Genomic DNA, 22174 nt, shown 5'->3' on the forward strand with positions numbered 1-22174 from the left:
TATCTTGATTATATCCTCCTTAGAAAGAATATGCTACTGTATGGTTGAGAAAAAGATCAAACTTCATTCCATGGAAACCCAACAAAGTTCATAGGGAGGGTTTCTTTCTACGATGGGCTTCTTGGGTCAACAGTAAATATCAGTTATCAAAAATGTAGGTAGAAAATTAAGCAGACAATAGGCAATTACAAAAAGGGAAGCCAACTTTCTGAATTCTGTTTCTTTGAACTTAGTGACTTATAAATAGACTAATGTTCTGAAAACCTTACCTAAATTACTATATATTTTAAATAGCTATAAAGCTATGCTGAAGAAGTTGTTCTCAAGGTATTGCGATAAATTCAATAAAAAGAAGGGAAGTCTTGATGAACTTAAGGAGAAATGAGAGCATTGGATAGTAAATGGACAAATAAAATTACCAATCAAAGAGAATATTTGCACCTCAGGGTTGAAATGAGATGTTCTCTCTTACTCTTTCCTCTTCCTCTCTTCTCTCTCTGTCTCATCCTCTTTGTCTCTCTTCTCTTTCTCCTTCTTTTCCATTCTTCCTTCACTTTCTCTCCTCCCTTCTCTCCCCTCTTGTCTCTTTCTGTCTCTCTCATCCTCTTTCTTTGTCTCTCTTCTCTTTCTCTCTCCTTTTCCATTCTTCTGTCACTTTCTCTCTCCTTCTCCCTTCTCTCTCCTCTTTGTCTCTTTCTGTCTCTCTCACCCTCTTTCTCTTTGTCTCTCTTTCTCTCTCCTTCTTTCCCACTCTTCTGTCACTTTCTCTCTCCTTCTGTCTCTTTCTGTCTCTTTTCCCTCTTTTTTCTTTCTCTCTTCCTCTCTCCCACTCTTTTATCACTTTCTCTCTACTGCCCAACCTGTCCCCATACTTATCTTCGACTGATCATGTTTGCAATAATTTACCTTTTCTAAATAGGCGCAATTCCCTTACCGGATCCCTCGCTCACTCAAAAAAAAACACACACACACACACCCTGGTATCACTGGATCATGTTCAGCAATTTTGTTGAATTAACATTAACTACAAAGGTTTTTAAATTGGATTTTGAATAAATGTGCAATTGTTACAGTTTTGAATTTTACTGTTACTATCTTTATTCCTTCATGCAAACCACCCAGTCACATGACTCCCCCAGCCATGCCCACCAAGCCACGCCCACAGAACCGGTAGTAAAAAAATTGAATTCCACCACTGGGTGGGGGGCACTGAAGATCAGTTTGTAGCACCAAGGGGGCGGTGGACTGAAAAAGTTTGGGAACCACTGAGTTAGATGATGTTGATATAAAACAGTGGTTCCCAAACTTTTTCAGTCCACCGCCCCCTTGGTGCTACAAACTGATCCTCAGTGCCCCCCACCCAGTGGTGGAATTCAAATTTTTTTACGACCAGTTCTGTGGGCGTGGCTTGACGGGCGTGGCTGGGGGAGTCATGTGACTGGGTGGTTTGCATGAAGGAATAAAGATAGTAACAGTAAAATTCAAAACTGTAACAATTAATTGCACATTTATTCAAAATCCAATTTAAAAACCTTTGTAGTTAGTTAATTCAACAAAATTGTTGAACATGATCCAGTGATACCAGGTTTTCAAAGTCTGATAGTCATTTATCAAGAACCTTAATAACTAGTAACTTAGTAAACTCAGCAAAATTTAGTAACTACTTCACTGTTCAGTAAATTCTTAATGTGATGGATGGCTTGATGAAGTGATACCAGTTTCCCAATGTCTTGTTTTAAGTCACTTAGCAGGAGTCTTAAATCACCATGTTCAGTAATCTGGAGTCGATTTCTTTGCTTGGAGACCACACTGAAGCCATGTTCCACCAAATATGATGTTGGAAATGCAACAAGGAGCTTCTTAACCACTGTCTATAGTGCAGGATAGCGATCAGAAATTTCTTTCTGTAACTAAAACTCTTGGTACAATTTCTTGAACTTTGGCTTCAGCTCAATGTCACCAACATTTGCTTGAATTATTTGACGAGATTATTGCATGGTACCTAGGGATTCCCAATATGGAAAGTGAGAATGGGAACATTTTAACAGATCTATATGTTCTTGGGTTATAATTTTCACTATAGAACCATGGGGATGGAAAAGGAAATATAGACAATGGAGTCCAATTCCCCTCCTCAACAGTTTGGAAGAATAACTCTAGCAAAATGTAGCCTTTTACCTCTTTGGGGAATCATTTATTATTATTATTATTATTATTATTATTATTATTATTATTATTATTATTATTATTATTATTATTATTATTATTATTATTATTATTATTATTATTAATTTATTTATTTTTCCCAATACAACTCATGCAAAGGGTCATCCACAACTACATTACATTTTCCACACATATTTGTGACTCCTTATAACTTCTTTAAACTAAACATTTTTAGTACAAATCAACGCATTGACATATATATCACTAATGCAGTTTCCTATCTCTTCCATTGACATAATTAACACCTTATGTATTGAATACAAGTATATCAAGTATAGGTTAAACATGAATTGAATAACATCTAATTCAAATGTATAAGCTGTGAATTTATTATATAATCACAGGCAAACATTGCACTTATGCCTAAGTCCTCTACCCACGCACATTATAAGACAGATAAAACTATCTTAGCTGGCTGTTGTAAATATTACTCTGCTAATTCAACAAGAAATGCTACTGCATGAATTCTTAATGCAGAACACAACTAAAAGTGATTTTAGCAATTTTCTTGCTAATGAAAGAAAAGAGGGGGCGGGCGGGCGAGCGGGCGAGCAATGGAGGATCAGGCAGCTCTCTCGCTCGCTCGCTCGCCCGCTCCCTGGGCTTCCCCACCACTCCGGCTACCTCCGTCCGTCCGCAGCTGCAGCGACCTCATCAAGACAAAGTGGGAGCGAAGGGAGGCAAAATGGCCTCCCTTTGATCACTCGCTCCCCCTGCCTGTCCGCACTATGCTAGCCTGCTCTCACTGATTGGCTGGCTCACCAATCGTCCCGCCCACCTCTAAGAGCCCTATCTATAGAAAGCCAAGCAGAAAAAAAGTTAACTGGGTTTAGATAGGGCTCTTAGAGGCGGGCGGGGCGATTGGTGAGCCAGCCAATCAGTGAGTGGGCAGGGCTAGCATAGTGCAGATGGGCGGGGGAAGCGAGCGATCGAGCAGCTTCTAGATGGGCGGGGGTGAGTGAGCAAACTTGTTCTGAATAGCTTGCTAGAGGCGGCCACCTCCAGAACTCCTTTGCCGCCCCCCTTGCCTCTTACCACCCCCCTGCCATCCCCTGGCCTCTTACCGCCCCCCTAAGCCATCTCACCGCCCTCAGGGGGCGGTAGCACCCACTTTGGGAACCACTGATATAAAAGGTTCTATGTTTGATAAGGGATGCATTATGCAATGTATCTTGAACCTACATTATGTACTGTATTGTGTGTTAAAGAAAAACATAAATCATTATTGTGATGTTTATGGATTGAGAATGTGAAGTTGTGTGTAAATACATTGACAACCCAAGAGGGGAGAATGTTAGGGATGAAACCCTAGTCTTGGCTTGGCAATGTATATAAGCTATGATTGTAACAAATGTATCTGTTACTTTAAAGGCTAAAGAGATGTAATTGGATTGTTACCTCAAGCAGCCATAAGAGGGAGCGAGAATGGCTGTTAGCTCTCTGTTTGTTATCGCTGATCGGTGTATTGTGAGGTACTGTGGTTTGCTACTGTTTAGCTGTTTTGTTTACTAGACTGACTATTTGATAACTGAATGACTGAACCATGCATGACTTGGACTGTTAACTGGACTTTGAATACCTCTATATTTCCATATAGTAAACTACTATATTTTATACTATCCAGTGTCCCTGTATGCTGGTTTGTGCGTGTTCTTGCATACCACTCTCACTACGCTTCTCTGAACACTCACTCTCCTAACGGGGAGCTTACTTACTTAACAGGCACTAATGATAATTATCCTTCAAACCTATACCAACCAAGACAATAGACCACACTTGGCCAGTGAACCAACAACCTTTATTGTTAGTTAGCATTGCAGTGATTTTTTGGTTCATTGGCCACCTGACTGACATATATTGGTTAATTTTTCCACTTTTATTTTAATATTGAAAAAAAACGAAATGACCCAATCAGAGTCAAAGATACTATGTGTAAGACAGAGAAAGGTTGAGCCTTCTTAATTGCACTGGCATTCATATGGGGTTTTTTGATGTCCTGAGCCTTACCCAAAGAAACATCTGCCAAAAAAAATAAAAATATCCAAGGTTAGTAAACCAGTAACCTTTTTGAACTGAATGCCAGCAAAATGTTGAAATAATCAGTGTCCCCCAATTAAGAGGAATTCAAATTCTTGTTCAAATAATCTTATCTTACATCAAAAGGTATAATGCTGAAGTCCAAACATTCAGGCCATTCCAAAGAACATTCATGACAGTTGCTAAAACAAAACTTCTCTTTCCATCTTTTAGAATCCTATATACTTTCACTACCTATTGTATGCCTGCTGATTGAATTAATCAGCACTGTTATTCATAGCCTAAAACTTAACTTTCTGATCCTTTAGGAAGTCTATCACAACAACATAGGTGTCCAAAAGGGAACACGTAATATCATGACATAGTACGTCCCATCATTTATGTGGAACTCAAGTAAAGCTGATAATATCCAGTGGTATGTCTCCAAACCTGGCCAATGAAATAATGTTGTCAAAGTTCTTTTCAGTGTTTGGAGTCTATACAGGTAGGAACATGGATAAGGAGAACCTGGCTTAAACTCAACCCTTGTAAGCTGAGCAACTGTAGACTCTAGATCTTACCGCATTGCCCGTCAGAACATTATGATCTTTGTGTGTCCTAACCACTTGGTCCCTCTCTTTATAAAAATACTATTAAATATATTTCATATGATTCTCAATATTTTCATTGCATTTTATAAATAGGTAATAGTAAATCACATTTTATTGTTTTGTAACAATCACTGGTTGAGTTATTAAAATATGAAATGGATTTTCATCCTTTCAGGAAATAATCCAGGAACTTCACTATAAAATTAAAATTTAGATAATAAATTGTATTTATAGATGGAAATATTGCTATCCGAATGTAATATTTAATTTTCCCTTATAGGTTTGTATAATTTAATATAACATGCTCCTGTGAAAATTATTGAAAATATTGTCTTAATGGCCTTTAATATATGGCTGAGTTTGTCATTTGAACTGAATTATATATCTTACTTCTTTTCGTATTCTATTTATTGTGTATGTTTTCAAGGTAAAAAGCATGATGAAAATGGGCAATGGGAACAGCCAATTACATTCCAGTGTAGTTTTCTTCAAGGATAGGTGTAGCTCATTTGGGAAAGGGAACACTGGTTGTTTGAAAAGCATAAGACATAAACAATGGCTTACAAGTTACATTGGGTTAATTCACAGTATGCTGTAAACTACACCAAGCTCATTGTAGTTTAGCCATTAGACTAGATATAAACTGTATACTATGTTATTGACTGCTTACTTGGAAATAACAAAGCTATTTTAAGTAATTATTGAACAAGCTTCCGATTTTATTTTTTCACATTGATTTTGACTAAGCAATTAAATTGGTTAATTTACTGTCACATAATAGCATTTATACTAGGACGGGAGACCCAGCAGTACTTGAATTTCAAAGTTGGCTCTTTATAGTATGGAAAGTTATCACCCAGCCGTCTCCCAAAAAAATGAAATATCCTAGGAAATATTGAAAAGGCAGAATATTATATTTCTCTGGATGTGAAAAGATAGAAACATTTTATAAATTGAGAGTAGCTCCCTGTAGCTTCCTGCCTCCACCCACTTTGTCAATGGCAATTAAGAAAGCTAAACCAGTCCATTTACATAATAAAGAGTTTTCCCCTTCAGCTCCAGGGGGATGGGATTAAGGCATGATAATATTGGCCCTTTACCCAACTCACCTCATGGCATCTGAGAACTCAACCAAACCTGGATTCAAAACGCAGCCTAGAGAGTTGCCCCTGCAAGGCCCCATGGGAGTCTGACAACCAATCAGAATACAAGATCAAGATCAAAGGGCAGAGAGGGCATAAAACCAGGGACTCAGCTTCTCTCCCTTCCTTCCTTCTCTTCTTCTCCCCAACATTGAAGCATGTGATCACCTTTTCTGTTCAGGGCTCAAGCCATGTGTTCCTGTCCACCATTAAAACCATCTTTCCAAGCAGCCTCCATGTCTCCAGTGTCTTTTTCCCCACTTGGAGCCGAACTCAGAAGGACATTTCTTTCAACAATAGTCTACAAACACATATACAAATGTTTGATTTTAGAAATGTAGAATTCAGAATTTGTTGTAAAAACAAGGGAAAATAAATGAATTGGCATGTTTAAAAAGAGGAATATCCTTTCTAGTTTATAGAAAGCAAAGCTATAGTCTTATGCTATACTCAGGTGGGAACCAATTACTGCATCTAGAATATAAAAATCTGGACAATCATTAGTTGACAGTGAAAAAAAATACAGGACACAAAATCTCTTAACTGCTAATTAGTGATTGTTTAGATTTTTGTATTTTATATCTGCTATCCCTACTTGATAAGATCTTCCTGTCAAAGCTCACCTGTCAAAACTCGTTGGCTTATTACAGTGTGCAAACCTAGCTGTCAGTGCTTGAGAAACATGATTTATGCTTTAGCATTATAAATCCAGTTTAATCCTAGTTCTTCAACGTTGCTCAAACTACTTGTGCAGTACTGGCCACCATATCCTGTAGAAAAAGGTTTTATTAGTAATGACTGGTAGGAGCAAGTTGATCATTCCTGAAACATTTCATTAATAGTTTTCTGGCTGTTTCAGAATGGCAAAACCATGCAAAACTCTCAATTACAAACAAATCGATAATCTTGCAAAAAGGATCACTCCTACGCAGCGAAAAGCAACCTTTACGCCAATTTCAGATAACCCTTTCTGCATTCTGAGCAGTATTGAACTGGGCATAGAAGAGCCGAACCGCAATCCTTGAATCATTTTGCAAAATCCACTTGCAATTCAAAGAGCAGCAATGGAAATTAAATGGACTCCTCCAGTCCCAGTGATGATATCAGGATGGAGTTGCCAGAAGTTAGGCAATTTGGTTTTTAACTATACATTTTGGAGGGAGAAAGCAGCACAAAACGTGCCAGGTAGGAAAAATGGCATTAACCTTCAGGGCGATTTTCTGATAATACATTTGATAGAGATCGAAGTCCTCGTGTTTTCTGCTAGGGAAGGAGGGAGTTACATCGTTGCAGTGAACTAAAATATGTTACGAATAAACAGGTCCCCTAGTTCTTATCGCTGTAGGCGTAGCACCCACAGCAACAACCCCCGAAATCGTTTGCACAACCTGCCTCGCCTCCCCTCCCCTCCCGATTGTCTCCGACTGAACCGCCCTGTGTCAGCCGCAACCCAGTTTCTGTCACGTGACGACAGCGCCGCCCTTTCAATCTAAGCGCTGTCGGATAAAATAAGAGGTGGGCGGGGCCCGAGGCAACCAATGAGAGCTTGGGTGCGCATCGCTGCCGGAATCTAAAGGAGGCGCGAGGCACTTTGCACCGGGCAAGAACGCGGCTGCAAGAGCTACGAGGTTTTCTATCTCTTTGAAGCATCATGGATCGCGGGGACGAGGCTGTCGTTTTCGTTGCTGCTGCAAGGACCCCTGTCGGTGAGTAGAAGCTATTCCTGGGGCCTTTTCCTGCCTCGATCTCGTATTGCTCTGAAAGGGACGTTTTCATGGACTGACATCCCCGCTTTGCTTCCAACCTTGAACGGTCCATTCATTCTGATGCCTGCGGGAAATTTGCCTTCGCCCGTTCCCCCCCCCCTCCTTTTATGCTGCCCGGTATGGGAGGAAATCCTGTACTTTTTCTGACAGAAAGATAAGAAAATGAACCGAGCTGGATTGTGGTAGGCAAGCTTGGAATTGGACTGCGAGAAGGGGGTGGAGAACTGTAGAACTGCGAGGGCGGGAGGATACAGGGCTTGTTAACTGCTTAGGTAACCATTAAGAACTATTCGGATAACAGATTGGAAACGGTATTTATTTCTGGGAATCCGATGGAGTTTAGCAAGATTTAATTTCAGCTTGCCGGGTGCAAAAGAGCAGGCTAAATCGTTCTTTTAACGTATTTTCTTACCCTTCCACACCACACCGACATACCTTCTTCAACCTGTCCTCCCCAAAGCTCGAGCCGACTTGGTACCTTCGCTCCCTTTGTCTGCAGAGCAACCGTCGAGATACATTAGGAGAGCAGTTTGACACACGGGAAATTATGAGCAAAGAGACTATCTAAACTTTGTCGCTCTTAAGCTCCAGGTTAACGTTGGGTGAAATCCCCCCGCCCGCCGCCCTGGTTCTTTTATTTATCAAGTTTATTCATCCCCCCCCCCCACCTAAGTGCCTCCAGACGGCTTGCAATTAAAAAAAATCGGTTGATGCTAATACGGCAGAAGAAACGATACGGGGGGGGGGGATAGATCCCCGCTTTCTTGTCCGCCCATCTGTTGGCTTGTTCACAGGAGTTGCTTTGTTTGTTTTCTGCTTAATCCCCGAGGCTCCTCCCTCGCCTGTACTTCCCTCGCAATGATTGGGCAATGGGTTATAGAGCCACCGCCTGAAGATGCGCTGTGATTGCTTCGCGGCTCTTGCTGAGGAATCCCTCTTGCTGTGATTGGCGCTTGGCCGGTAGAACCAGGACGGTCTGGTCGCTGGCTCTTCTTTCCTGCCATGAATAGAACCCAACTCCTAGTCTTCCATCTACTTTTTATTTTATTTATTTATTTGTTTTGCCAAACACGTAGGAGATAACAGGTATCAAACTGTTCTCCAAGGCACCTGAGGGTAGAACAAGAAGCAATGGGTGGAAACTAATCAAGGAGAGAAGCAATTTAGAACTGAGGAGAAACTTCCTGACAGTTAGAACAATTAATCAGTGGAACAGCTTGCCTCCAGAAGTTGTGAATGCCCCAACACTAGAAGTCTTTAAGAAGATGTTGGATAGCTATTTGTCTGAAACGGTATAGGGTTTCCTGCCTAGGCAGGGGGTTGGACTAGAAGACCTCCAAGATCCCTTCCAACTCTACTATTGTATTGTATTGTATTGTATAGCAAGTCAAGTATACATAGGACAGTGATGGCGAACCTTTTTTGGCTCGCGTGCCACAAGTGGGGGGGAGCGCAGGGGGGTCGAGTGCAGGCGTGCCGCACCCATAATGCAACGCGCGACCCCCCCCCAGTGCACATGCGCGCACAACGCGCGACCCCCCCATTTTTACATGTTTTTTTCGCCCTCCCCAGGCTCCAGAGGCTTTATAGGAGCCTGGGGAGGGCAAAAAGAGCCTCCCCCAACCCCTCCGAGGCCCTCCGGAGGCTTCAGGGACTGTCCGGAGGCTTCCCTGAAGCCCTCGGAGCGCTTAAAACCACCCTCCGAGCAAACCGGAAGTGACTTCTTTTCGCCCTCCCCAGGCTTTTTGCCCTCCTATAAAGCCTCTGGAGTCTGGGGAAGGCGAAAAATAGTTTTAAAAAAGGTGAACTCAGCTGGCCAGCGTGCGCATGCGCGCTGGCCAGCTGACAGGGCAGCGCCTCGCGTGCCCTGATAAATGGCTCCGCGTGCCACTTGTGGCACGCGTGCCATAGGTTCGCCATCACGGACATAGGACATAGTACAAGAACATAGCAAGTATAAACACGAACATGAATGAAAGAAATGAATACAAATAAACAGGGACAGTAGGACAGGGACGGAAGGCACACTGGTGCGCTTATGCGCCCCCTTTATGGACCGCTTAGGAATGGGGTGAGGTCCACGGTAGACAGTTGAAGGTTGAAGCTGGGGGAGTTTGAGGATGTAACGACAGAGTCAGGTAGTGCATTCCAGGCGTTGACTACTCTGTTGCTGAAGTCTTATTTTCTGCAGTCGAGTTTGGAGCAGTTTACTTTGAGTTTGTATCTATTGTTTGCCTGAGTATTATTGAGGTTGAAGCAGAAGTAGTCATTGACAGGTAGGACGTTGTAGCGACAATTTTGTGTACTGTGCTTAGGTCAGACTAAGCAGCGTAGCTTCAGGTCGTCCAAGCCAATCTAGAAGAGAATCTAGACAACCTTGGAGACTTGGCTTCCAAACACAGTATTGCATCTTAACTTGGCATGGTTGTTTCCCATCCTCTTTCATCCTTTCCTCTTCTGATTAGTTCTTCCACATGGTTTTATGTATTTATTATATTTATTAATCCATCCATCCATCTCACTGTCAAGTAATCATGGATGACTTACACTATCAAAACAATAATACAAAACAATGAGAATGTTAAAAGAAATTAAGGGTTAAAAATGAGCATGTTGCAAGTTAACAAAACTGGATAAAAGGGATGGATATGTAAATGGCATGGGGTGGGATCTACTCTTAATCTACTAAACAATTCCAGAGTGGGATGTCCCCATTGGGCCCCCCAGCCAGTTGACAGGACCAGGTTTCCAGAACCTTTCAGAAGGCCAAGATGGAGGGGCAGACCCCACCTTGAGTGGCACAATATTTCAAAGGCTGAAAGTCACAGCAAAATAAAACACTTTTCCTGGACTCCGCCAGGTAGAATTCCTCATCTGATGGGGTTTATAGCTTGCCTTCCTGATGGAGCAAGTACAGTTGATCAGTCCCATTTTGTATTTTATAAGGTCTTTCCTATAGTTTTGTATGATAAGAATTTTTTTAAAAACTTATTAAATCAGTTTGTTAAACATCCATGTAAGACATTATAGTTAGAGACATGAATAATTCTTGAATATATTTAACAAGAAAGTAATGGAGACTCTTGTACATATAATTAAAAATTAGATGATTCAAGTTTTTCTAATTAAAAGAGCTGTAAATAAAATGTATTTGTTCAAATAGTTTTGAGTTCTATTTAGCATAAGGAGTAAAAAATAGATACACAAAATTGTGTTTTGAGGTTTACTAGGTATGACAAATTGAATATTGCTTTCCCTTATAAAACTTTGTACCATACTATAAAATGTTATCTGATTGATAAATGAATCTAGTGATTGTTTAATTTTGCTAATACAGAGAACTGACCAAGAAAATGCTACTATATTTGAAGAATCAGTTCTCAAATTGTTTGACCAGATAACAAAACAAAATTCTAGACTTTTAATGAATAACATCCATATATCTTAATTCCCAAGTATACCTATGACAATATATTTGTTTATTTTTCTAGAATTGTAATCTTTATATGTTACCTAGAATGCTTAAAAGAAGAATAGAATGAAAGAAAAGAGGGAATAGAGTAGAAATAAAACACACCTCTTTCTTATTTTTATATTTTATCTAGGATCCTTCAATGGTGCCTTGTCAACCCTGCATGCCCATGAATTGGCTTCTGTAGTCATTAAAGAATTGTTGGAGAGGACAAAAATTGATCCTAAAGAAGTATCTGAAGTTATACTTGGACAAGTATTGACTGCAGGTATGAACTTGATCAAGCATTTATCCGGAATTTTGAGCTGGGTTCCATTTATGGTCTCTTTTCTTGCGTTTATGTAATGCGGAAGCTACACACACATAGAGAGAAAGAGAATGAATTACAGTTCTTTAGTTTTACTTATTTTGAAATTGTACTTTCTTTCCTCCCATATGTTCAAGGTTTCAATCTCCCAAATTAGCAATTTGTGTAGAAATGTCTAATGTTCCTGGAAATAGCAGATGAAACAACTTTGACGTTTCCTTCTTATTCTTGCATAGATTTTCCTTCTGCCATTCCATTACTTGTTGCAACAGAAGGGCTTCCAAGTATGAGCGCATAAATCAGGGAGGAGAGTGAGTGGTGGCAAACAAGGACAGGAATGTAATGAAGAAGTCGTGGTCCTTTCTTTTCCCACAATTCTGCGTGTGTTAAATCACCCACGTGACAGTCTGTTTTAACTTCCTGTACTGTTGGCCATCCTTTTCCTGCTTCAGATCTCCTTCTAGTATTTTCCCCTTCTAATTTAGCCTTCTCCAGTTTCATGACCTGCATATGTGCTTCTCTATGAGAGTCAGTATGGTGTAGTGATTAAGGGATTGCACTAAAAGTGAGGAGATCCACCTGACCCATTTCTCAGAAACAAACTATTTGGGTGATTTTGATCCTATAAATGCAGACCTACCTTAAAACAAACATTTACATTACGATGAAGGTTAAAAGCAAAAACAGAACCATACACTGCCTTCACCTATCCACAGCAGTGTTGAATACAGCCCAAAGGCAACGAAGGTCAAACTAAGAAAACTGAGAATTAAATAACTTGAACAATTAAGACATGGGCATTGAAATGAAGAGTGAAATATTCATTTTTACAAAGCAGCACCTGGAAACAAGAGGTGGGTTATCAGTTTGAAACTAAAACTGGTTATGAGTAATTTACAGGCAAATAACATTGGTACCCGTCTGTCTGTCACTAAGAAGTGATGTAGGAGAATGAACTTTTACGTTCATTTTAGTATAGTTGTTCCTGTGTGTTTATTTCTGTAGGTGCTGGCCAGAATCCTGCTCGACAAGCCAGTGTTGGGGCAGGGATTCCATATGTGACACCAGCTTGGAGTTGTCAAATGATATGTGGATCAGGCCTGAAAGCCGTATGGCTCGGGGCTCAGTCTATTATGACAGGAGATTCCAGTATTGTGGTGGCTGGTGGTATGGAAAACATGAGCAAGGTAAGGCTGCTTGATGTTCAGAGAGGTTAAGGCTTGCTGCTCCTAAGATGCTTATGCTGAAAAGGCATGGAAGCATGATTCCCATGGGAGAATTAATTGCATTCAAGAGTACACAAGCTGTACATTGAGCCTTTATAAAGAGCAACTTCTTTCTCACAAGCTACATCTGCAACCATAACAGCTTGGGCTTCAGTGGGCTGAGGCTTGACATAACTTCAAAGTCCCTTCCAATCCCATTATTGGAGTAGGGCCTTCTCTGTGATGGGCCCGACCCTCTGGAATGACCTCCCCCCCGACATCAGAACTACCACCGATCTCCGCTCCTTCCGCAAGAAACTCAAGACCCACCTGTTCCAATTAGCTGGCCTGGCCCAATCGTAATTTTAATCTTCAATCCTCCTGGCCGGTATTTTAAATTTTTAGGGGTAGACTTTTAAGCTGTTTTTAATTTTTACTATTATTGTACAGACTCTATATTTAATTCGTTTTTAAGGGGTATCTAATATATTTTTATTGTGTATATGTTTTTTAGCTCTGTCTGTACACTGCCCCCAGTCCCTTCGGGGAGAGGGGGCGGTCTATAAATTCAATAATAATAATTATTCTATAGTTGCACCGTGTCCAGCCCAATTTGAGATGCTTATTGGCACACAAGCTTAAGCAGAGTTATTAACCACAGTTTGTTAAACAAGACATGATGCCATAACAAATCATATATGAACACCACCAATATCTAAAATTTTGAGTGATAGAATTGAGTGGCTCCATACAACACTAGGAGATCAAGTAATCATGCTTTCCTAGATTACTTCCTGATTCACGCAAAGTACAAAACCAAATAAATCAGGAATTTTTTGCATTAAGATATAATGACATATTTTTGTGGGTTTATAAAGCTTCTTGAAGTTTATAAAGTTTATAAAGCATGGTCCAGTTTTTTTAAAAAAAAACCTCACACACAACCATGTCATTTCTTCAGAAGAATTAGCACTTTGTGCTAAGAAATTGCTTAGCACTTTATGCTCAGCCAAACCCAAGTAAGAACTCGAGGGCTTTGGGTTAGCAGCTACTAATGCAATAATGTCCCAAAAAAACCTGTAGAGCAGGAGTAACAATTTTACAGGAAAAACGGGTTATTGCTAAACCTTGAAGAGAAACGAAGTTGAAATAGACCCAAGTACTCATTTTGGGGGGAGTAAGGGTGATTGTACAGCTGTGATTTAAATGACCCTGGATAACTAATATGTAACTTGTTTTCTAGGGTATTTCTGTTTTTTAAAAAACTGAGTTATTCCAACCATGATTTATCATGAATTGAACTTATTCACTCTCTCCTTTGAATCTCTAGTATACTGTATATGAGTAGAAGTAGTAAGGAATTAGTTGGAACAGAGAGAAATATAGCTGGAAAGAATCTGTTTATTGTAGGGTTAGATTTGTTTTATTTTTTTATCATTGCATGTGTATATACATACATACATACATACATAGATACATACATACATACATACATACATACATACATATGGAGAGAAAGAGAGAGACTTACATGACATATACACAATCAAGAAAGAAAAAATGCCATTGTTGAAATTTCCTTCATGCTGATGGCATTTGAACATTGGCCTGACATGTCATATTTGAATGGCACAATTTCTTCTGAAACTTCCATGGCAGAGGCCAAACAGTTCTGATCCTTTTCTCTTACTGTTGATTCTGATAAAAAATACCAGGGAGATTATTGTGCATATAGTGGATGTCTATACTTCTTTCAGCTGCATATGCCTCTAGTCTTAAAGTGAAAAATTCTTTAGCTTATTTCAAGCCTTCACCTTCCTCCCAACTAGAATCCAGGAGGAAACAATATGGAAACTTCTTTTTTCTTAAAGTCTTTCTCAGTCGTACATACCATGTGATTCTTCTAATGGGAAATATGAGGAATTGAAGCCGAGACCTCATGCATACAAAGCTCTACAACTGAGTTGGGATACCTTCTCTGTATTAGATTTACATACGACCAATGAATGGAAGGGTCATTCAGTGAGAATGGGCGCCTCAGAGGTTATTTACATTCACTTCTAAAGAAAGTTGCTTTCTATGTCCTAAATATGCTAAAATATTTTTTCCCAGGCTCCTCATGTCATTCATTTACGTAATGGGGTGAAGATGGGGGAAGCCTCTTTGCAAGACACTGTTATCGTGGATGGCTTGACAGATGCCTTCTACTGTTATCACATGGGTATTACAGGTAAGCCACATGAAAATAGCATTGACAAGAAGATTGGATGAAAGTGTCTCCCGGCTTCATTTGACAGAAAAAGGAAGAGTGGAGAGAAAGCAAGAATTATAAGGATGGGAGGAAAAATATTGAGCAATGTCCAGCTTCAATGTAGGCTTGCCAGGTGTAATTGCAATGAATCCCTGTTCCCGCACACTGCAAAAGCATAGAAATACCTACTTAAGATCCGTGGTGGCACAGTGCTGCAGATTACTTCTGCTGATTGCCAGCTGCCAACAGGTTGGCAGTTCGATTCTTATGGTCTCAAGGTTGACTTAGACTTCCACCCTTCTGAGCTCGGTAAAATGAAGAGCCAGATTGTTGGGGACAAGATGCTGACTCTGTAAACTGCTTAGAGAGAAGGTTGTAAAGCACTGTGAAGCGGTATATGGTGTCTAAGTGCTATTGCATGTATGATCTAGGGGAAAAAAAGGTAAGGATAGGGACCCTATTTAGGGTTACATTCCCCAAGCAAAGAGCCTCTCCCAGGTCATCACTGTACACACTGAAAGCCAGGTTGGTGCAATGGTTAGTATGTTGCACTAGATGTAGAAGGCCCAGTTTCTAATCTATCCTCTGCCAGGAAAATTCACTGGACTTCAGGCGAATCTCTCTCTTAGTCCAACCTATCAAAATAGGAGGAAGAAGTGCTGTTTACAATATCCTGAGCTCTTGCCAAAAGGTGTGATATAAATAATAAAATAGTAATAAATAACTACAGTTTATTCTATAAGCAGTATAATTGCATCTAGTGTATATTTTTACTTATTTTTAATGTATATTACATATGCAATAAATATAATAAGTATATAGTAACGAAATTCTGACAATTGTGATTAGAGTGTTTATTTTTAATTGTTTCAGCTGAAAATGTGGCCAAACAGTGGAAGGTTACTCGAAAAGAACAAGACCAACAGGCTGTAATGTCACAGAACAAGGCTGAAAATGCCCAGAAGGGTGGATATTTTGATAAAGAGATTGTACCTGTGGTTGTCCCTTCTAGAAGAGGTCAGTGAGCAGTTTGACATACTGGACAAGGGGCCGGGACCTGTTTCTTACTATAAGGATTCATCTTTGTATTCATTTTTATTTGCTTCGATTCTTCCTCCCTCATGTGTTAAAATAATTGGTGTATTGGGAAGGCAGAGACACTTAATAACCTCATGCATAATTAGTTAGTCTTTACTGCTAGATGAAGATAAAATTGTGAATGTAACCCTTGTGTGCTGCCAATTATAAACATCTAGACTTTGAAAAGAGAAGAATAATTACAGATCTAGAAAGAATGTCATCTACTATTCACTGCTGCCATAATGTCAGGTTTGAACTGGTTCATAGGTTAAACCAAAGTTTCTTCATGTTTCAGTAACATGTTTTTTTTAAAAAATAATTGTATTAATTTAATAGTAATTTAAAGAATAATCCCAATTTTAAAATTTCTCATGAGTTAATTTCAAGAGTTACTAAATCAATTGTTGGCACCTTATTAGGAGTTTAATATATTTATCTGTGCTATAGTTTGGTTAATAGTGATCCATTGAATAAATCACAGCAGATGGGCTTTACTTCTTACGCTAACCCAAAATCAACCAAGCAACATAGATTGGGTTCATACTGTACCTAAACCCCAATGTAGAATTCTATGGGTTAATATATGAATTCAGTTTATCACTCCTAGGCTAGAATACATACAATTAAAGACTGTAGGAAATCATAAAACAGTTGTGATTGTCAAATGCCAAAATGCCAAGTTTCATTTGTCTTGGTTTCAAGGAAAAAATCCAAAAGTGGTTTCCAAGTAGAAACAAAGTTAGATAACAGTCCTTTCTTTGATCAAAATGTTTATTCATCTCTGCCAACTCCATTTATTTCACCATCAATAATTCCTTTGCCGGTATCCGTATGTCCTTCCATCCCTGTGGCATACAAAAGTCTTGCTGATGTTACCATAAATAAAAACAGGTCCATTTTTTTCAAGAAATGTATCCATCAAGCCCAAAAGAGGAATATCTGGTTTCAATTCTGCATTCCAAGAATTCTCTGAATCAAGGTACATATCTGATCCCAGTATTTCATAGCCTTTATCCAACATATGTTTGACATATTCGTATACATTTTTGAATACCATCAGTATACCATCAGTAAGGGCAGTGTGTATCTTTATAGAAAAAGAATGAGAAGTAAATTATTAATAGGAAAATTCCACCTTTCCTTTTTTGCAACAAGTATAAAATGGCTGCTGCTGAAATACTTGTTTTTGACAGGCCCCACAGAAGTGAAAGCTGATGAACATCCTCGCCATGGGTGCAACCTAGAAACAGTGGCAAAGTTGAAACCTTGCTTCATAACCGATGGGACAGGCACCGTGACTGCAGCAAACGCCTCAGGTCGGTTTGTTGAGCAATTTAAAGATAAGCCATAAAATTGGATCTTTTCCAGTTGCAGCAATCTGATTTGGTTAAGGATGAAGAACAAAGGGAGGGGGGACGTTTTTCTAATTCAACTGGTACAATTTGGATTTAGTGAAAGAAAAAATGAATTATTGGAGTGTAGTGTTGTGGTGAGTAAGGTCTTGGACGAAGAATGCAAAGGACCGGATAGAAAGTACATTAAATTAAAGAAAAACACACAAAAAATTCAAAATTGTACCTAATGCTAAGTCTGGCTCTCTCAAAATGGCAAAAAGAAGAAGAAACCATGCTACTGATCATTAACTACAACGGCAAACATTTTGATTCTGGTACTACAGGTAGTCCTCGAGTCGGGAATGTAATGGACCCTACCCATTCCATTCGTATCTTGAGAATTCGTGGGAGTGAATCTCGTACCTTGAATGAGATGACTCCATGGTTTCGCCAACGCATTCGCTAATTTGGGATTTACTCAGTTTTTAAAGGCCTAGACATCTATGGGGCATTTCAAAACAAAGCAAATCCCTCTGATTTCAAAGGCCTCATAGCAGGGGTGGGTTCCTGCCAGTTCTAACCTCTTCTATAGAAGAGGTTCCACAAATCTACAGTGCCGTTTAGAACCGGTTCCAGCTCCCTCCCCCCGCCTGTCCACACATCATCAAGATGAAGAGCGAGAGGAGGAATTCTGGGAGTTGATGTCCACAAGTCTTAAAGCTGTCATGTTTGAACATCTCTGGAGATTTTTTTCTAAAGGGTTAGGGGTGTAAGGGTCTTGTAACTTGACAGCTTTAAGACTTGCATGCTTCAATGCCAGAGTTCCTGAGCCAACATGACTGGAGGAGGAATTCTGGGAGTTGAAGTCCACAATCTTAAAGCTGTCAAGTTTGAACACTGCTGCGGTTTTTTTCTAATGGGTTAGGAATGCAATGATCTTGTAACTTGACAGCTTTAAGACTTGCATGCTTCAAATGCCAGTTTCTGAGCCAACATTTTGGTTGCTAAACAAGAGCGTTGTTAAGTGAGTTTCACCACATTTTACAAGCTGGCCATGCCCACCCAGTCACATGGCTGGCAAGCCACTCCCACATAGCAGGCCACACCTACAGAAGAGATTCTAAAAAATTTTGAAACCCACCACTGCCTCATAGGTGCCTATGGGATGTTTCAAAACGGAGGGATTTGCTACGTTTTCCTAGGCCTCGTAGCCATCTATGGGGCATTTCAAAACCAAGCAAGTCCCTCTGATTTCAAGTGAACTCGCGTGATATCAGACACCCAGGAGCTTCCATCAAATCTCTTGCTCAAAAGCAAAGTAACCGCAGCAGAGAGGAGACAGATCTTGTAAGGTAAGTTATTCCTTGCTCGTAAACACTAGGGGGTGCTAATTTCGTAACTTCAAATGGGCCTTAAATGAATGATGGTAGCCTGGGAATTACCATATTTTTCAGAGTATAAGACGCAGCAAAGTTTTGAAGAGGAACATTTTTTTAAAAAGTTTTTGCACTCTGCAAACTTCCCCAAAATGGCCCGTTCTTTTTTTTTCCCCCAAACAAAGGCATGAATAGCCCTTAGGAGGCTTGTATGCTGCTCCTGGGGGGTGGGGCCAAAAACAAGCAAAAAAGGCATAGCCTTTAGGAAGCTTAGAGAGTGCTGCTGGGGTGTGTGTGTGACACGGCCCGTTTTTTGCTCATTTCTGCCCTCCCCAGCCAGGAGCTCTCTGAAAGCCTTCTAAAAGCGATGCACTGCCATTTTGGTGAAGGGATGGAGTTTTGGGAGGCAAAATATGCTGTAATCAGTGTGTAAGACACACCCAGATTTTCAGCCTCATTTTTGAGGGAAAAAGGTGCGTCTTATACTCCAAAAAATACGGTAGCTGTATATACTCTTCAATTAAATATGAACTTTCCTTTTTTTAAAAAGCATCTATATACGTAACCTAAAAAGTTAAGAGTTGTTTCAGAAATAAAAACCATGTTAGCTTAAGGGAGCAGATCTTAGATTTTTTCCAGGAGAATTTTCTTTTTCTCTCATTTCTCATCCTGGCCAAATTGAAAAAATTCCACTGGAAATTACTGCTTTATGATGGAAATATCCATGAAGATAAAGCTGGGCAAAACTGATGTACCTATCAAACTTTGTTAGACACTTTAAAGCTAGGTTTAGTTGTTTTTCTCTTCAGGTATAAATGATGGTGCCGCTGCTGTTATTCTTATGAAAAAATCAGAAGCAATTAAACGAAATCTCATTCCTTTGGCACGGATCGTGTCTTCGGCTCAAGTTGGTATTGATCCTTCAGTTATGGGAATAGCACCCATCACAGCGATAAGAAAAGCTGTAAGTAGGGAATAGGGTCCACTACATTGAATTAATATTCTGAAAAACCCAACTGTTTTTTTAAGCATAGTATATTCATATCATGATACGTATAGCCCATCTGTATCCTAATGAATTATGGTAGCTTTGTTAATAAATGTTTCATTTATTCTCAGTATTAGTGAATTTTTCCAAGTATTTTTTCTGGATATTAAATGTGTGTTTGTTTCTGCATGTGCATATATTCTTTTGTGGAAAGAAAACAAGTGCATTGGTCATTAGTGAAGATTGAAGTGTTAATTGAATTTTGCATTTTTATCATAGCTATTGGAGGGGATAAGTCCAGTATCAGTGCCAACATTGGAATTGTATGCATTTGTGGCCCTTATTTGTTTAAATTCCAGATTAGAGTTTATTAAGATACAAATCAGTATCTTAAATACTGATTTGAGCATTGAATTGTTAGTACACAGTATTTGAAACCAGAGCCTCATTTATCTCAAAGAATTACAAATTTGGGGAAAAAATATAACTCATCGTTTTTTTAACAGAATTCAGCCCTGATTTTTAGCCACGTTAACTGAATGAGCTTGTTGACCTTTTGCAGGTGGAAAAAGCTGGTTGGACATTGGATCAAGTGGATCTATATGAAATTAATGAAGCTTTTGCTGCATTAGGTGTCGCAATAACAAAAGAACTAAAACTCAAGCCAGAAAAGGTATGTTTAAAATTGCCATAAAAACACAATACCTCAAATATTGCAGATTAGTTATAGCATGGAATGAATATGCTGCTCCAGATGAATAGAGCACCGAAATATATTTTTGATTGATGCAAACATGCAATATTTGCTAGGTGGGATGGGAAGGGTAACATTCAAACTAGTTTTGTCAACTGAAATAAATTGCAGGACATCAATTTGGGAAAACTTGATAAAACTAGGTAGATGGGGGATTCCTTCTAGTGCAAATTGGTAATCAGTAATTAAACCCTTACTGTATCTGTTGTGATCCAGAACCTCTCAGAATCTTGTTCACTTTTTAAAAATCTGCTTGATAAATGTAAAGACATATTAGAATTCTTTATTGGACAAGAGCGATTAGATTGACACACAAGAAATTTGTTTGGAAACACAAGGAATTGATTTGATTATTTGATTGGACACACAAGGAGTTATTGAACATCAGATAGAATTTGGCACTCTGTGATGCTAGTATTCAAATAAAATGTCATGGAAACAAAGCTTATGTTGAGATGTAGACTTCTAGCAGCACTTCCAAAGGAACCTATCTAGGCATTGCAGTCCAAAAAGGACATCAAAAAAATTAAAGGAAGTCCAGAGAACAAAGTTCTACATGGAACGATTGAAGGAATTGGGATATATTTAGGCTGTGGAAGAGAAGATTAAAGGGGTGTATGATAAGAATTTAACCTACAAAGGATTGAATTTATTCTCCATTTCCCCAGGGGGTGGAATCAGAATCAGTGGCTTGTAATTGCTGGTTAATATTCGGACTGGATATCAGAGTGATTTTTCTGACAATAAAAGCTGTTATAGAAGTTACAATCACAATTTTATGATAGCTCCAGTACTACGTAGGTGAGCAGTAAAGTTGGTGGTCACAGCAGAATATTCCTTCCACAAATTTAGTGACTGGGAATAAAAATTGAATAGCCAAATATCAGGCATTGGTTTAAAAAATACTAAGAAAATTAAAAGGTACGTTTGAAAAGAAACAGGCAAGTGTGTTATGTAAGTAATGGCTCAGTCAGAGACAATTTTCTCTAATCTCAGCATGAAAACGAGTCTTGCCCACTTCACTATAAAATCTATTGTCAGAGGTTTCAATCCGTTTTAAACATTAGGTTCCAAAGTAGGAAAGGAAGACTTCTACATTTGATTTAAGATATGCTTCTGAGGTTTTCTTTCTTTCTTTTGGCAGGTTAACGTTGAAGGTGGGGCTGTTGCTCTTGGTCACCCCCTTGGAGCATCTGGTTGTCGAATCCTAGTTACACTTCTGCACTCACTAGAACGAACAGGTGGAAAACGAGGAGTTGCAGCTTTATGTATAGGAGGAGGAATGGGCATAGCTATGTGTATAGAAAGATAAAGGAAACTTTTCTTTGATTTTATATAAATTTGTAACACGACTCATCTTTATTAGTAAGTAATAAACAATATTAGCCAATACCTATATATTGATACTGGTAAGATCGAAGCATCTTGCTGTCAGTTTAAGTGGAATTTTCTTCAACAATCTACTTGGGTCTCTTCTTGCTCAGATTTCTAATGAAGACAAGGGATCCACTGAATCTTTTAGAAGTCGGCAGCCTATACACATACTATTCACACCCACTCCAATGAGAAAAACAGCCATTACATTATAACTTTATAATTATAACTTTTCCCCCTTTCTCCAATACTAGCATAAAGCTACAACCAGT

At 39.3% G+C, this 22174-nt stretch overlaps 1 protein-coding gene across 1 annotated transcript; it reads left to right on the top strand.

The window, feature by feature from the left end:
* Positions 1 to 7555: 7555 nt before the first annotated feature.
* On the top strand, positions 7556 to 21920 carry LOC309387574 (acetyl-CoA acetyltransferase, cytosolic-like). The gene is made up of 9 exons (XM_081944152.1): positions 7556 to 7701; positions 11367 to 11501; positions 12546 to 12727; positions 14858 to 14975; positions 15870 to 16013; positions 17270 to 17392; positions 19596 to 19750; positions 20337 to 20447; positions 21673 to 21920. Exons 1-9 carry the CDS (start codon positions 7647 to 7649, stop codon positions 21838 to 21840), a joined length of 1191 nt encoding a protein of 396 aa, XP_081800278.1. The 5' UTR covers positions 7556 to 7646; the 3' UTR covers positions 21841 to 21920.
* The last annotated feature ends 254 nt before the right edge of the window (positions 21921 to 22174 follow it).

Source organism: Natrix helvetica (genome assembly GCF_964273705.1).
Source record: "Natrix helvetica genome assembly, chromosome: 2".
Lineage (NCBI taxonomy): Eukaryota > Metazoa > Chordata > Lepidosauria > Squamata > Natricidae > Natrix > Natrix helvetica.